Source organism: Herpailurus yagouaroundi, unplaced genomic scaffold (assembly GCF_014898765.1).
Source record: "Herpailurus yagouaroundi ecotype Mexico unplaced genomic scaffold, PumYag 160, whole genome shotgun sequence".
NCBI lineage: Eukaryota > Metazoa > Chordata > Mammalia > Carnivora > Felidae > Herpailurus > Herpailurus yagouaroundi.
In genome coordinates this window covers 49,313,629-49,330,272 of record NW_024412401.1, presented here as the reverse complement: position 1 = coordinate 49,330,272, position 16,644 = coordinate 49,313,629, and the positions used below count along the sequence as shown (strand labels likewise).

The window sequence follows — 16,644 nt, the reverse complement described above, 5'->3', positions numbered from 1 at the left end:
GAAGGAAGGAAGGAAGGAAGGAAGGAAGGAAGGAAGGAAGGAAGGAAAAAAATAAAACATCTTACCTTGGCTATTTTCACAAAATGGCTCAGGATTTCTGCCCTTATTTTTAAAGTCTGTGCTGTTAGAATTTCTCGTACAACCCAAAAACTGACCTGTAAAGTCAAATACAGCGGTTAAATGCCGGACCACCCACGTTGCCCTCGCCCACCACAAACGGGGATTTCCCAGAGGTCGGGAAACTGGAAGAGCACAGCCTTCCAGCCTGGGGGTGCATGTGGTTGAGGGTCCCTTTACGTACAACATCTAGCCTACAGATGGCTCCCTCCTTCAGCACCTCCTCTCCAACATGCAGAGTGGTGCTAAGAGAGACAAGTACTTTCCTCATCGTCCAGGGGAGTTACTGGGCCTCCATGACATAGTAATCTCTCTGAAGCCGCTGCAGGGAATTCTGAGATGCACCAGACAGATTTCTGCTCAGAAGGACCCCAGTTGTGGGAAGACCACGGATGGATGGTTGGATGGATGGAAGGACCAGTGGCCAGACTAAGGGATATGTACATGGGCAGTACCACCCATGAGATGTATATCCCCAGGCAGACCCAAGACGAGAAGGATTCACCAGTATTTGCACAACTGTAAGAAATTTAATTTTCTAGGAGAGGGTTCGCCCAGTAAGCTAAATGATACAAAAGCATCTTTCAAAGTTCCATAGAGCAATGCAGGTGAAGAGACAGGTTTTTCTGAAGACTACGCATGCCAGAAGGAAACAGTGGCACTTTGGGCTCAGGACACTGTTCATGCCTGACCTCTCACAGAAATCAATATCCCCAAGCCCCTTGAATCTTTCTGGGAACAAGCAAATTCTCTACCAGGGTATCGTTGACTCACGTGACACCTCAGGGCAACACAAAAGGGGCTTCGTGCCAAGAACCTCTAGGAAGTGTCCCACTACTGTAACAACAGTGCTGTGTGACACATAGACACCCAAGGGTGGATTGACAGCATGACCAAGAGAAAGAGAGAGAGAGGGCTGAGCAGGGTACCGGGTTGGTTATGTGGAGTTGAAAGGAATGCAAGGCATGTAAAACCTCTAAATTTTACAAAGAAAAACAGGGATATTCCAGACTTAACAAGGCACATTTACTGCTGCAACCAAATTTACTCTCTTCCCTGAAATAGTCACTTTTCAATGCGAAAACAAGAGAAGAGTAACCAAGAATAAAAAATTTGCTTTTTATGTTAAGCAGGAATATTATAGAAAAGTTTTTTTCTGCGTAATTATCTGTGGTTGCCTCCAGGACATGCCCAGTTTTCCATAGAATCATTTTTTCCAAGGAATTGCCTAAAATTAAGTTCAGACTCCAAAGTTTTACTAGCCAGTTATGGAAGAAAGACTTTCTGAACACCAAGTGACATGCCCATAAACCTTATATTTTAATACACGCACATTTTTATGCCACATAACCTCAAGTGTGATAGTTTATATGTATAATTTAATAGATTCCTGCATGCCCCAAAATCACACGTATTTAAGGCATAATTATGGAACATGGCAGAGTTGACTCTGATCTGCAGCACGCGGTAAGCAGAAGCAACTCTGAGTCAATTCAATTCAACAGATTTTCATGAAGCCTGTACTGTGTGCAGACTTGACACTGTGAGTCCAGACCCTATCAGCCCTTGCCTGGTATGGAAGGGACCAAAGGAAGAGGCAGGACCCTCCCCAAATCACCTGGCGATCATGGACACGGAAGAAGTTCAACCTAAGTGGACTAGAACATGGGGGAGGTAATGATAGGGGAAGGCTTGCTGGAAGAGGCAGGGCTTGAAAGATGGGTAGACTTCAAACAGGTAGAGACAGGATTAAGGTATGGCTGTATACACCATGACCAGGGAGAGCTGAGTGGACCGACTGGTCTGGTGTTGTGGGTGCTCTGTGGGGTCAAGGTAGATGAGGGAAATTAACGCTGGAAAGGGCATCGAAGGCCAGAATGTGGGGGTCTGGAGCAACAAGATGACAAGAAGGACCTTAGGTGCTATTCTACATGGGGAGACTTCCATAGGTTTCCAAGGCAAGAAGGAAGAGTCTTCTGTAGGGGCGGGGACACCCATCAGGAACCTGATGCAATGGTCTAAGTGACAGGCAGGAGGCTTGCGCTAGGCCCATGTTGAAGGAGACGGGAGAGAAGGGACGGGTAGGAAAGACATTACAAAAGTAGAATCAAGAAAGTTTCAAACATTTTTTATTCTCTTCTCTACCTACAAAATTGAAGAGAAGTTTAAGGCAGAAAACAAAGGACACAGAGATAGGCACAAAAGGCAGAAATCATTCGCGACCTCATTCTCATACACAGACCATGATGACGGACATCGTGGTTTGTGTCCTTCTTCTCTCTTTTCCATACGGCTGTCTTTTTCAGTTAAATTGGTATATATTATTCCACCTGAATAATATTCCACCTTAGGGAAATAGCATCATTAAGTCACCTCCTATTGTTGGGTAGGCTACTTCTAATTATTTTGTTGTACTGAACAATGCTGTGGTAAGCATATTTACACATAAATCTTTATACATTTTTAATTATGGTCTTAGGGTAAATTCTAGTAAGGTGGAGTGAATAAAAGTATGTGTACCTTTTTTCAAAAGCACATATAAAAACTTGGCCTCCAAAAGGTCTATTTGTTTATCCATCAACAAGTTTGAGCTGATCCACAGCCCCCTGCACAAAGAGGTTATTGCAATTTTTTTTTTTTTACTAACCGAACACGCAAAATAATATCTCATTGTTTCTATTTTGCATTTCTTCCATTACTATTCAATTAGCATATCTTTTGTACTTTTTTTTTTTTTTCAGTTTTTTGTTACAAATATTTATGGGCCATTTGTACTATCTGCCCTGTGAATTACCTGCTCGGATCCTTACCCATCTTTCTATTGGGACAGCTGTCCTCTTACTACTGATTTAGTAAAGTTCTTTGTGTATTAAGGAAAATACATTAACCCCTTGTGGGTCATGTATTGTACCAAGAATGTAAAGAAACTGGTACTATTTTACACTGTTTGGGGGAGTATAAATTTATAGGACCATTTTGAAGAGCAACTTAAATATAACTTGAAAGATGTTAAACTTCTATTCTCCCTAGAATTTTTGTTTTATGAAAACACAGAAATTTAGAGGAACTAATGTAAAAGGATTCACCAAAGTACTGTTCATAAAGTAAAAGAACAGAAAAGAAATGGCCATTAATAGGAAACTTTTACATAAATAATAGTATCACCTCAGACTCTGGAAAGAAGTCACTATAGAAGGAAGTGAGCTATTGGAATTATTCTCCACAGGAAATTTGCCTGTTCTTCCCCCATTTATTTATGCAATCACTTATTTATATCAGAAAAGACTCATGGATACCTACTTAACACTTGGGATTATAACCCAATACTATGTTATTTATTTTCTTGCTCAAATTATTCCAGCTTTGGCCATTGAAAGCTCTTTCAGTTGGCTCCTATGTTCCTTTGACCTACCCAGCATTGTTTTAGTTGGCTGGCTGGTTGGTTGGTTTGAGCACTTCCTTATTTTCGGGAACTACATGATGCTATAGGCTCATCGAGATGCTATTGCCCCAGGATTAAACCAGCCATTTCTCCAAGGAGCCCTGGTTCCTTTTGTTAGAGAATGGTATGAGAAAACAAGATCTGGGTGCTGGGTGTACTTGTTGCTACTGGGCATCAATGTTTCTAGGTTCTCTCAGCTGGGAAAGCAAGCGAATACATGCATACATGTGTGTGTGTGTGTGTGCGCGCATGTATACTAACATGTACATATACACATCTATAAATATTTCTATATGCAACCATCTGTATCTATATTAAAATAAGTGAGTTTATATTGATGTCTCCCCCTTGCTCATCTGTAACTTTCCACTCCCAACAGTGAAAAACCTGGGTCCTACCATCTGCCATCCATTTCCTTAATTGTTCAATTCCAGTATTCATGTAAAAGAGCTTCAGAATTGTTACCCAATGCACTTGGGAAGCAGCTATATTAACTAGAGTATAGAGCTTATATACAGTTCCTTTCGTCTTCAGTGTTACAGGCTCCCCTCATTTCCAAAGTTACTTAATTCAGCACCTTTCACCTCACCCTCCTCAGTGATGTTGTTTCATACATTTATAATATGGTTAGATTTTATGTTACGTATTCCATTCTAGATTTCATTAATTTCCACAATCAATTTTTCAAATTTGCAATACACTAAAGTTTACTCTTGGTGATGGAAAGTCCTAGGAGTTTCCACAAATGCATAGTGTCGTGTGTCCAAATGACACTATGTATCATACAGCATCACACAGAATAGTTTCACCACCCTAAAAAATCCTCTGTGCTTCACCTACTCAATGCTCTCCCCGTCTCAAACCTCTGGCAACCCACTGATCAATCTGTTTATCATCCTTAGTTTTACCTTTTTGAAAAACGTTTTTACATTTCCCAGAATGTTTTTAAAAAGCTGGGAGCGGGGAGGTGGAAGTAATCATTCATATGTCAGACTGGTTTCTTTCACTTAGTAATATGCATTTAAGATTCATCCATGTCTTTATATGGCTTGAGGGCTGATTCCTTTATTTATTTATTTTTTTGGTGAATACTCTTCCATTGTATGGATTTACCAGTTGGTCTATCCATTCACCTATTGAAGGATATCTTAGTTCTTTTCAGTTATTGACAATGATGAATAAAGCTGCTATAAAGATATTTGTGTGTATGTGTATATAGAAGATTTCAAAGAAGCTGGATAATTATCTAGGAGTGTAATTGCTGGACTGTACCGTTTTGCATTTCCACCAGCAATGAATGAGAGTTTGTACTGCTCCGGATACTTGCCAGCAACTGGTATTGTCACTGTTTTATTCCAGCTCTTCTAAAAGGTGCATAGTGTTCTTGCATTGCCCCAGTGACAAATGACGTTGAGCATCTTTTTATATGTTTGTTTGCTATCTGTACTTCTTTGGTGAGGTGTCCAGATCTTCTGCCCATTTCTTAATTGGGTTGTTTTCTTAATGTTGAGTTTTAAGAGTATATTTTGGATACAATTCTTTTACCAGATATGTGTTTTGTGAGTATTTCCCCAGGCTGTGCTTTGTTTTTTAATTATCTTACCAGTGTCTTTTGCAGAGCAGAAATTTCTAATTTTAATGAATCCCAACTTAATCAGTTTTTTCTTTCATGGATTGTACTTTTGATGTTACATTTAATAACTCATCACCAAAGGTCATATAGATTTTCTTCTATGTTTTCTCCTAAAAGTTTTATAGTTTTGTCTTTCACATTTAGGTTTTATGCTCCATTTTGAGTTTTTTTTGTTTTTTTGTTTTTTGTTTTTTTTTTTTTAGAGAGAGAGAGAGAGTGTGTGAGCAGGGAAGAGGGGCAGAGGTGGGGAGAGGGAGGGAGAGAGGTGTGGGAGAGAGAGAGAGAGAGAGAGAGAGAGAGAGAGAGAGAGAGAATATGAATTTTCAGCAGGCTCCATGCTCAGCGTGAAGCTTGACATGGGACTCAATTTCACAACTGTGAGATCATGACCTGAGCTGAAATCAAGAATCAGACCCTCAACTGACTGAGCCACCCAGGCACCCTATTTTGAGTTAATTTTTATGAAAGATCTATACAGTCTGTGTCTAGGTCCGTTATTTTACATACATTAAAAAAATGTTCCAATTGTTCCATTACCATTTTGTTGAAGAGATTACCCTTCCTCCATTGAGGGCTCATGCATCTGTCAAAGATCAGACGACTATATGTCTGTTCTGTTCCATTACTAGGTGTCTTTTCTTTTGTCAGGACCATGCTGTCTTGATTACTGTAGCTTTACAGTTAGTCCTGAAATCAGGTAGAGCGAGGCCTCCAACTTCGCTCTTTTTCAGCATTGCACTGGTTATTCTGTCTTTAATCTTCCCGTATATATTTTAGAATCAGTTTTTTCGACCTACAAAATAGCTTGATAGGATTTTGATTGGGATTTGCTTCACTCTATAGATCAAGTTGGGAGTCTTCCAGACCATGAAGATGGAATATTTATCTGTTTCAATATACTGTGATTTCTTCCATCAGCGTTTTGCAGCTTTCCACATACAGAACGTTTATGTACTTTGTTAGATTTATACCTAAGCATTGTGTGTGTGTGTGTGTGTGTGTGTGTGTGTGTGTGTGTGTGTATTGTAAGTGGCGTGGGGGTTTTCTATTTCAAATTCTAATTCTTTACTGCTTATATATAGGACAGCTTTTGTATATTGATCTTGTGTTCTGCAGCCTTGCTATATTCACTTACTAGTTACAGTAAATTTTTTTACGGATTTCTTTGAGAATTTCTATATACACAATCATGTCATATGTGAGTAAAGTCAGTTTCATTTCTTCCTTTTCAATCTGTATATCGTCATATCTTTTTTTTTTTCTTATTGCACTAATCAGGACTTCCAATACGACTGAATGGAAGTATTGAAAGAGCACATCTTAGCCAATCTTAGGGGGAAATCATCCAATGTTTTACCATTAAGTATGATGTTGGCTGCAGGGTTTTTGTAAGTGTCCTTTATCAAGTTGAGGAAGTTCCCCTCTATTCCTAATTGGCTGACATCTTAGTTTCTTGAGGAACTATCACTTCTCCATTCTCAGCTCATGTGGCCTAGGCCCCCTGCCCCTAGCTCCATGGGCAGGCTTATTTCTAAGACCTGGCCAACCAGAGCCTCATGTCTTCCTGGTCAGAGTGACTGATCAGGATGAACAGGATGGGACACAAGCCAAAGCAGCTAAATATCAGATGACAGAGCTACTGAAAAGGAGGCAAGATTTTTCTGCTGGGGGTTGCCCTCACAACAGGATGTGAGCCAGAATCTGTTGGCAGCCATCTTGCAGCCACAGAGGAGGAAGCTGCCAGAGAAGGGACCCAGCTTCCTGGAACCAGGAACCCTTGGCCCTGCCCAATAAGGATCCTGAGACCCAGAGAGAGGAAGTGACTTGCCCGAGGCCTGAAACAGGTTAGCAGTAGAATCTAGACCAGAACCAAGTTCTCCCAATTCCCTCCTCATCTTTCCCTAATTCTTCAGCATCTTCAGGACACAATTCCAGCTCTGCTGCCAGCAACCAGTCCCAGGCCTCACTGTCCTTCAGTTCAGAGCTCCCACTACTCTACACCCTTTTTACAGCTAATGTTAATTGTTTACTATGTGTCAAGTACTGGGCCAAACCCTTTACATCCACAATTCTCATTTAATCTTCAAAACCACTTGAAATGATTCTTCCCACTTTATAAATAAGGAAGGTGAAAAGGTCAAAAGACAACCCAAGATGGGAAAGCTAGTAGGTTGTAGGGCTAGGATGCAAACCCGTAGGGGTTTGATTCTCTGTGACCACAGCTTCTTAGGCTGTTGCTCACAGACCCCTAAAGTGCTCATGCACACATTTTGAGGGGGCAAGCACTGAACTCACTAAAATTAAATGCAAATTTATACATCTCTGCATTTATCTGGAAACGGGTTCACATATGCATATGTATTTTTCAAATTCTCAAAAGAACACATGATTCAAAAAAGGTGGAGCACTTCTGTGGTCTGTGGTGAACTCCTTGGGGCTGAGATAGGAGCCTGGCCCAGAGCAGACAGCTCAGTGAACTCAGCTGGGTGCTGCCATCCCTCCATGAGCTCTAGGAACAAATTCCAAGGGACTCAGGTCCCACAGAGAAAGCAGGCAAGCCCACAGGGTCTGGCCACTGGGTTTCTGGTTTGGCCACAAGAAGCCCCATATCTGTGGGCAACCTCCTTCCAATCAGCTGATCTTCCTGTTCTCTCTTACTTTCCCCGAAAACATTTGGACGCTTACTACATGCCAGACACCGTGCTAAGAGCTCTTCGTGTGCCATTTCATTTAGTCTCCACAGCAACTGTGCAAGGTGACTCATACTGTTATTCTCATTTACAGATAAGGAAACTGAGGCTCACAAAGGCAACTGACCTGCTTTCCTTTATCTGGAGTCTGATGGGGAGCCTTGTTCTCACATATAAAAGTCTGCCAGGAAGGGATGCCAATTGGTTCATCTCAGAGAAAGCAGCCCCAGTGGCTGACCGGGCCTGGCTGTTGGCCAGTTTTGAAGCCAAATGGCTGTGTCCAGGAGCTGCTCGCTCTGAGTAGCTGACAGGCTGGCAGCAAGACCATTTCTCAGAGCGTCCTGTTTGGGAAAATGCGACTTTGCTTCTGGCTCGCTTCACCCGCTTGGTCTGATCTGGACACGATGCAACTGTTCGCAGAACGAGCCGCACCACCCTCTGCCAGGCTGACCTGGCCTCCGCGTGCAAAGCAGATTACATCAGAGCCCCCAGCGGCCCTCCTCCGGGAGCACTGTGGCTGGCCAGAGGTGGGACTGAGCTGGCTTCCAGTCAAATAGTTTTGTGAAGGAAACTATGAATCCTCTGACAGTGTGTGCACATCTGTTTTATTTTTTAAAGCCTAAGCTCAGTTGAAAAGGAAAAGGTTTTGAAAAGAAAGAGCAAAAAAACAAAAGCCTTCAGAACTTCTCTGTTCAAAACACAGTGCATACAGCCCCACTGCAGATGCCTAGGTCCTTCTTAGTTCCTAGTATAACAACAATAATGCAAACTTCGGTCTTGATCTCCAGACGAAAAGCTGGTGCCTCTCGGAGGCTCTCCCCGTCCTCCGGTGGTAGCCGAGGCTGGGGAAGCCTGGGGAGGGCTGGGCAGCGGTGATGCACAGGGCCCAGCATTTCTGAGTGGGAAGGCCCAGGGGAAACCCAGGCCCATCACCCCGAGGTCCAGTCACGCACACTATGCAATTTCTAAACCACTGTCCTCATTTGAAACCAGAAAAACAAGAAGGAAGAAAAACTGTCAACAGCACCATTTGGGGGTTTGGTCCATCCAAGGGAGGTCTTAGAGGGTGCTTTCTACCAGAGATCTCATTCTGGTAGATCTGGCTGAGAAGCCAGAAGCCCACTGCCCTCAGCTGGTCCAAGCCTTCATCATCGTTCCCTTAAGTGGGGGTGCAGATCTTCATACTGGTGCAAAGGTGCTGGTTGGACCAAGTCAGTTTGCAGTAGTATGTATGGGGCCGGTGACCAGGGCATCGGGCACTCAAAGTTCCGAGCACCTCATTCATCCACTCCACGTGTATGTACTGAGGGTCTAACATATGCCTGACATTGGGCCAGGTGGCGGGAGGTGCACTGGTGAACAAGATGGATACGGCTCCTGCCTTCACGGAGCCCACAGACTGGCAAGGAAGACGGAGGCGAAGGAGCTGCACAAAGCGAGGACAGATGAGCAGAGGACCAGATGGAAAAAGCAGCACAGGGGGCAGTGAGAGAATGTCTGACAGCAAGACCTCGCACGGGCGAGGGGTTCACAGAGAGCTCCCCACAGAAGTGACACTCAGGCTAAGATCAGACTGGGGGCTAAACAGAGAGGAAGAATTCTGAACTGAGAGGACAGCACATCTGGGGCCTGATGGGGCAGAGAGGGTGCATCAGGGAAGAGAAGGAGGCCAGGATGGCTGAAGCCTGCGGAGCAGGGAAAGGGACAAGAGAAGAGACTGGAGGGGTGGACAGAAACCAGACCCACCGTGCAGGACCCTGCAGGGAAATTAAGGTGCTTGAGCCTTAGCTTAGCTGGAACTGGCAGCCAGTGAAGCAATTTAAACCCAGGAAAAGATGTATTTGGTTCCATCTGCTGTGAAGAAGGACCGTGCAGGCAAAAGGATTGATGGGCGGGATGGTTCGGGAAGAGGGGTTTGGACCGGGGGCCAGGTGCCTGGGATTGAACCCTGGCAGGGCTCCCAGCCCAAGGGGACAACAGATCGCTATCCGGCCACGCACAGGCAAGGGGTACTGCTTACCTGGTTAAACCTCCGGGTAAAGGCCACAACGTTGGGGGCGAGACTATGTTTCTCCTTCTTACTCCATCCACAGCTGGCTAGTTCCTAGGAAGCACAGAGTCAATTTCAACAGCAATTCTAACACACAAGGGACATCTAACTGGAATATGGACACAAAGGGGGAAGGGCCAAAGCCCTGGCCATCCATATCTTCACCAGGGTGGGTCAGTCTTCTCCCCGTCCTCTGGAGAGGAGGGCTGGGTCTGTAGATGGAGGTGCACCCCGGGACCCCCAGGAGTGAGGATGGAAAGTAGGACACTTTGCCCCATAACCCTGGCCACATTTCCCAGGACTTCTGTGCCAAAATATTCTTAACCACAAACTGCCTCCTCTGCCAGTTCCCCTGGGACCAGAAGTCCCTTCTGAAGGTAAACTGTCTGCGAGAGGGCATAATGTGTTAGCTAGAAAGACCCATCCTCCCAGGTGAACTTAAAAATTTTAAAGTGAAATATGGATAAACGATTTCAGAGTTCATTGGCCACGTGACACCCTCCACTCCTGGCACGAGGGAACCTCCTTGCCCCCGCCCACTGTAATCAGAGAAGATTCTGGGACCACCTCACACCCCTTCCTGAAGTCAGCCCCTCCCCTATCTCGTACAACCAACAGGGGGATAGAAGGAGAGGTTGCCTTTAACATCTTCTTCAAGGGCCTCGTCTCTTTTCCAACAGGTTTAATGTTATAATTTGAATAATCAAATTATCTAAATTTTACCCATCTGTGAGGCTGGTTCCTACCCAAGGGAGTTAACAGGAACACTGTAACAGGATGACTTGGGTGCATAAGAAGACCAGAGAAAACCCATTATCCAAGGGCCAGCGTTCTCAGCCTGTGGCTTGGGAGCGCTGGCGAAGAACAGAATAAAGGAGGCAGACGAAAGTTCTCTATCCCTAAGTTACAAGACCTTCTTTAAATTCGTATCAGGCCTTGCTATTATTAACAACATTTTTTTTTGCCACACATCTGGAACTTTAATAAGATCTTTAGGGAGAGCCAGCTGCCTGGCAGCGGGAATAGGGGTCTACTAGGAGGTCAGGGAGGGCAGTGGGAATGGCCAGAGACAAAACCTGTTGGCCGCGCAGCTCTGTCTGAAGTGCTGTGCCCTTCAAATGCGTCTCGGGACCCAACTCTATGCCACAGGTGCTGTGTGAATCCTGGCTGGAGGCAATGGACAGCTCGGGATATAAGATCAATGGCCTGGACTTGAAAGCACTCAGGCACCAAGCAGGGGCTATGCACTCTGCTCCTCTCCCGGCTGTCTCACTTCTGTAAATGCGCCATTCTCCTCCTGGTCACCCACATGGGAAAACACGACCATCTTTGACCTTGCCAGTCCTTTACACCTTCACAATGCAGACCCCAAAGAATAGTAATGATAAGGACATTAACGAACGTTAACGAACCCATTTATCAAGAGTCCCCCGCACGTCAGGGGCTGGCCAAGGCACTTCACCTGTTACCTCATGTAATTCACACCACATCCATTTAGCAAAGAGGAAGGGGCTCAGGATCCATCCTCTTGAATGAATACCTTGACTCATTTCTTTTCACGAGCAGACATGAACCTCTTTGAGATGGAGCATTCACCTCTGTTGACCATGATTCTCCTTGTTCCAAAAATATGTATTCAACCTGCCTCAGTTACATTGACTTCTCCTCCCCTTTAGAACAGATACTTTAATTATTTTGCAAATGTATATCATTGCCCTTTCAAAGTTCAATTGTGAGAACAAGAACCTCTCTCCTCTGTGGATCCCAGAACCAGTCCTGGAAAGCAATGGATTATAATCAGATATAAAAGAGGTGTTTCAAGGACTGGGGCATGGTTGTTGCCCAATTTCTCGTTAATAGTCACCCCTTTGTTTTTCCTGAATTCTTTAATAAACAGCAAAAGCTTTACACATATACATGTGTATGTATGCACGCACAAGTATGTGTTTATGTGCACACATTAAATTAAGAGTCTGTAATCCTATTTAGAATTAGACAGACCCAGTCATACCCTGGCCTCCACACACCAGCTGCATGATCTCAGAAGACAACCTTCTCAGAAGCTCAGTTTTCACATATTAAAATGGGTATCATATTGTATTTATCTGGGAAGCTCATTAAATAACGACTAAGTGAGATCCAGACATGCAGGGCACGGAGCACATAACAAGTAGCTGGCGAACGTTATCTGCCTTCCCCTTCCCAGGGTCGCATTGCTGTCAGACTCAGCGCAAGCTCCAAACACCCTCCACTTCCTCCCACACCGTGCTCCTGTTGCAATCTCAAATTATTAACGAAATCTATCACGATTTCTCTCTCACTTTGCTGATGTCATGCAGGCAGGAACCAAAGCAAGTACTTAATACATCTGCCCTAAATTTATTTGATTGGAACATTTCTAAGACCCTGGTTCAAAAACTATACTTCTCAGGGTTTTGACAATTCCCTAAAGAACCTTTCACGTGGAGAGACGCATAACATTTAAAATGAAAACCTCAACAGAGTGAAACATTGTGTTTGAGGGGTTCCTTGATGAAATGGAAGGATCGAAGGACTTAAGAACCAAAAGACCTTGCCCTGAATCCCGCCCGGCCACTTACTTCCGAGGCGACCTCAGGCAAGTTAACCTCTGTCGGCACTGTTTTCATCGCCGATGAAACAGGGACACCGAAATTAACTCCACAGAATTGTGGCAGAGACTGAAAGAAGTAACGCCTGGCAAAGGAGGTTACATGCAGGGCACAGGTCTGGCTCACAGCGGATGCCAAGCCTCATCTGTTGAATGAATGGAGTATGAGTGTTCCTCGGGGTTGAAATCTCCCAAATTCAGGGCAGAAAGATTTATCAGGACGTCAAAAGAAATAAGACCGTTCTATCTGCACTAAAACAAGTCCTGGGCCCAACCTCCTTGGCACTGTTTCTTCTGTGTTTGAGCCTTATAGGATTACAAGAGATTCCATCTGTGTGAAGTGGGTTTGGAAAATGTGAAGTAATAGAACAAAACTCTTCCAGTCACTAATGCCTAAAAAAGGTCTATGCTATGGAACTGATCTGAGTATAATTAAGTTAAAATTGACCAGAGGAGACAGGGCTGGTTCTAGAAGGAGACAGGGGGTTGGGCTGAGGCTGGTGGCCTTGCATCCTGGGTGAGCCACCCAGCTGTCCCTGGGCCACCACACAGCCCCCTCCCAAGGGCACTGGGGCCCTGATCGCACTCTGTCTGTCCTTGGCTCTGAGTTCTCTGCTGAGGTCAACTGGATGTGAAAGGAGAGTATGAGCCTGTCCAGTCCTTCGCCAGCTTCCTCCGGGGCCTCTCTTCTGTCATGTGGATGCTCCCTGGCTTCATCAGGGAGAAAACAGGAGCTGTGAGAAGAAACCTTTCTGCCACCAAATGTGCAAATTCACTTGTGTCCTCTCCCTTCCTTGGCTTCAATGGAAGAGCAAACCTATCCTCTCGGGGACCCGCTCTCCTCCTGGGCACTGGACCCCGTCCCCTCCCCTGCTCAGCCTTGCCCTCCAGCCCTCTCTCTTCCCTGCACGCTCACCTCCTTCCTCTCCGCGAACAATAATAAGGAGAGTCCTGCTGAAAGACATCTTTTCCAGGCTGCCAGTACCGCTTCCCTCCCCACCTCCTTCCCAGCCCCCTGCTCCACTGACCCTGCTCTGTCCCTTACTGGTGACAGCTTCCCAGCAGGGCAGCAGCCCCACCTGTTCCCGCTGCCTGTACCAGCCCTTCAGCACCATGCTCTCTGCTCTCTGTTCTCCGGCTGTCTTCTCACAACCCCTAGCCTCAGTCTTCTTTTCTGGCTGCTTTTTTCTTTTCTGGTACTTCCCCCCCACCCCATATCCACCTAAATCTGTCCATGGTCTTCTTCTATATTAATACTTCTCCGTCCACAGTCCTCCCTGGAAGACCACATCCACCTCCGTGGCTTGCCCCGCACATCTGTGCCCAGCCCGGTTTCTCTCCTGAGCTCCACACCAGGATATGCAGCCACCTCTGGCCACACTTTCCCCAGTGTCCTACAGGGACCTCAACGTCAGCGTCGGTGGGCCTGGAACCAAAAAGGAGTCTGACCAGCTGCCTTAAATGAAAAACCTAACAGCATGAGATTCATTTAGACACCCATTCTGACAGTCAAAGGAGAATGTTTATTACAAAGAAACCGGGGAAACATTACTAACCAATCTAGAAACAACTTTTACCTCACGCAATCATTCCTACGTGACATCAAGAGTCACTACTGCTTGCAGCTCTCCCTGTGAAGCTACCTGGGGCCACACTGCCAGCAAAGCCACCAGCTGCCAGCCTTGCGCGTAGGGGTCCGGGAGTCAGATGCCTGAGGTGGCCTGAGAAAGGCCCGACCCTGACCGTGTCTGGGGCCAGTGAGGTAAGGCTCTAGAACCTGGGGAGTGGGACAAGTCCTCCCCGGAGACCCTTGCAGGATCTAGGCCACAGGAAGTCGGTGCCAACACATGGGCCTTCCACACACGTGCTTGATCCGGACTGCAATCTTTTCCAAATCACGCTCCTAAAACATGTCCACGTGGAACACGCATCGCGTGAAGGAAAGGTCACTAAGTCTGACTCCATGGGCTACCACCAGGCTGCCACTGGCCACAGGCACCACATTACCAGTTTTGCTCAGGGGCGACCCTTCTCCGTCCTCCCCCCTCCTCCCATTCTATAGTCTAGAACGATCTTCAGAAGAACCTGTGGGACAATCACACTTAGTCAAACTAGTTCTAAAAACACCCCAGGGAGTAGACGACCCACTGAGGCAGTCGGGGGAGACAGTGCCAGTTTGGGGGCTGGGAGTGGGGTCTGACTAAGGGGTAAGGCATTTTAGGGCCTAGACTCTGGTGACATGGTTAAGAACAGGCAAATGACGGAGTGGCTGCTGTGTCCTTCGAGGACCTTCAGACCTTGTCACCCTCGCGGAAGTCACAGTAGCAAAGGCGCATGGCATCCTCTTGTCCTGGTGTGGAAGTAGGGGTCCTGGGGCTGGAGGTAGGAATGAGAGATGCTCCATGGGGGCCTCCCACTTGGAACCCAGGAGCGGGGCTGGCTCTGGTCTCAGGAGTGAACGGGGAGGGCACGAGGGTTGAGAAAAGAGAGACCCTGGAGTACAGCAGTTAAGGACTCAGATGGACTGGGGCTGACTCACAACCAGCTGGCTGTGTGATCCTGGCCAAGCCATTGCCACCCCCAGGGCCCGACCCTGCTCATCTGAAAACTGGCAGGGACAGCACCTCCCTCACGCAGTAGTTATAAGAAGTAACATACAACTCGCTGGCTCAGTCAGAAGAGCATGTGACTCTTGATCTTGGGGTTGTGAGTTCGAGCCCCACATTGGGTGTAGAGATTACTAAATAAATAAATCGTTAAAAAAGAAGTAAATAAGGTGATATTTGTCAATTGCTTAGAATAATGTCTGATACATTATAAGTACTTTCAATGGGTGTCTTAAATGAGGGAAAAGGCAGCACAGGGCCGGTGGGAGCAGGGGCAGATGATCCAGATCAGGAGAGACCCTGGAGTCTGATGGGGATAAGGTGCCCAGAAGAGCAGTCCCTGGGCAGCAGGACTCCAACTATGCCTGGGACAAGGACCAAGGCCCAGCCAGTAAGCTTTACTGACTACCGACTTTGTGCCAGGAACCGTGCTAACACCTGGCACGTGCTGAGGGTCTCGTCTCACCCTCACAGGACCCTCAGAGTGGGCACGGTTGCCATCACCTTCCATTTCTAAGTGAAAAATGACACAACGAGCAGGTGACTGAATGTGCCCCGGCCACACATGCAGGCGATGAAGAGGGTGAGGCTGTCCTCACCAAAGCCAGGACAGAGCTGCGGGCCTCACGTGGGACTCCAGCAGGCTCCCAGCCGAGAGAAGGGGTGAATGATACGAAGGAACAGACCAAGGCAGGGGCTGGGCTGAGGACAGCAGCGTAGCCAATGTGGTTGGAGCAGAGCAGTGGGAGGAGAGGTGGTAAGAAAGGAAGCAGATGGGAGGCCAGGTCATAGCCCGGCCTGGAGGGCAAGTAAGGACTGGATTTTATTTTATTGAGTGGGATGGGAAGGCAAGGGAGCGACTGAAGAGGTAGGCTTCCGAAAGCCTCCCGCATGTGTTAGGTAGGTTTTATTGCCCTGATAACACGAGCAAGAGAGTGGCAGAGTGGATGTAAACCCATCAAGTGATCTTCAGCTGGACTGCAGTCTAGTTTGCACTATAATCGCCTACATGGGGTGTAATGTTCTCACAGGAGGGCAGTTCACTTTAGTAATGTGAAATAAACACCCGCCAGGGGCTGTGTGCGGAGAAAGGGAGGAGGCAGGGCCCAGGGAGAAATGAACATGAGGGCCCCAGAAGGCCTCGGAACCCTGGCCAGACAAACCACAAGAGGGGGACAGAATCACTGGGGACAAATGGGTGCCTTCCTCGGCGTCAGGGTATGTGTCTGGGGGACAGAGGTGAAGGAAGGAGTACAGTCATTCATCTTTCTCAACTTTCAGTCATACCAATTTCTACAGAATAACAACTCACAGCCACCACCTCTTCATCAAATCCTCAAACTACCGTGCTTAGGACACATGTAGATTGCGGGTCATGAAGACGATGCAAATTTCCCAAACACTCCCTTTCCAGCCCTAGTCCTGTGCAGCTCTGCACAATTAGAAGCAGCTGTCAACGCGGCACAGCGGCCAAGTG

At 46.4% G+C, this 16,644-nt stretch overlaps 1 protein-coding gene across 12 annotated transcripts in view; it reads right to left on the bottom strand.

The window, feature by feature from the left end:
- RALGPS1 (Ral GEF with PH domain and SH3 binding motif 1) overlaps positions 1-16,644 on the bottom strand; it is a 275,161-nt gene that overhangs the window by 169,514 nt on the left and 89,003 nt on the right. For all 12 annotated transcript variants that reach the window (XM_040482350.1, XM_040482351.1, XM_040482355.1 and 9 more), the window contains 2 exons: positions 9,903-9,986; positions 66-155 (listed from right to left, as the gene is read on the bottom strand). In XM_040482350.1, the coding sequence (XP_040338284.1) occupies positions 66-155; positions 9,903-9,986 (174 nt within the window). The remainder of the gene's footprint in view (positions 1-65; positions 156-9,902; positions 9,987-16,644) is intronic.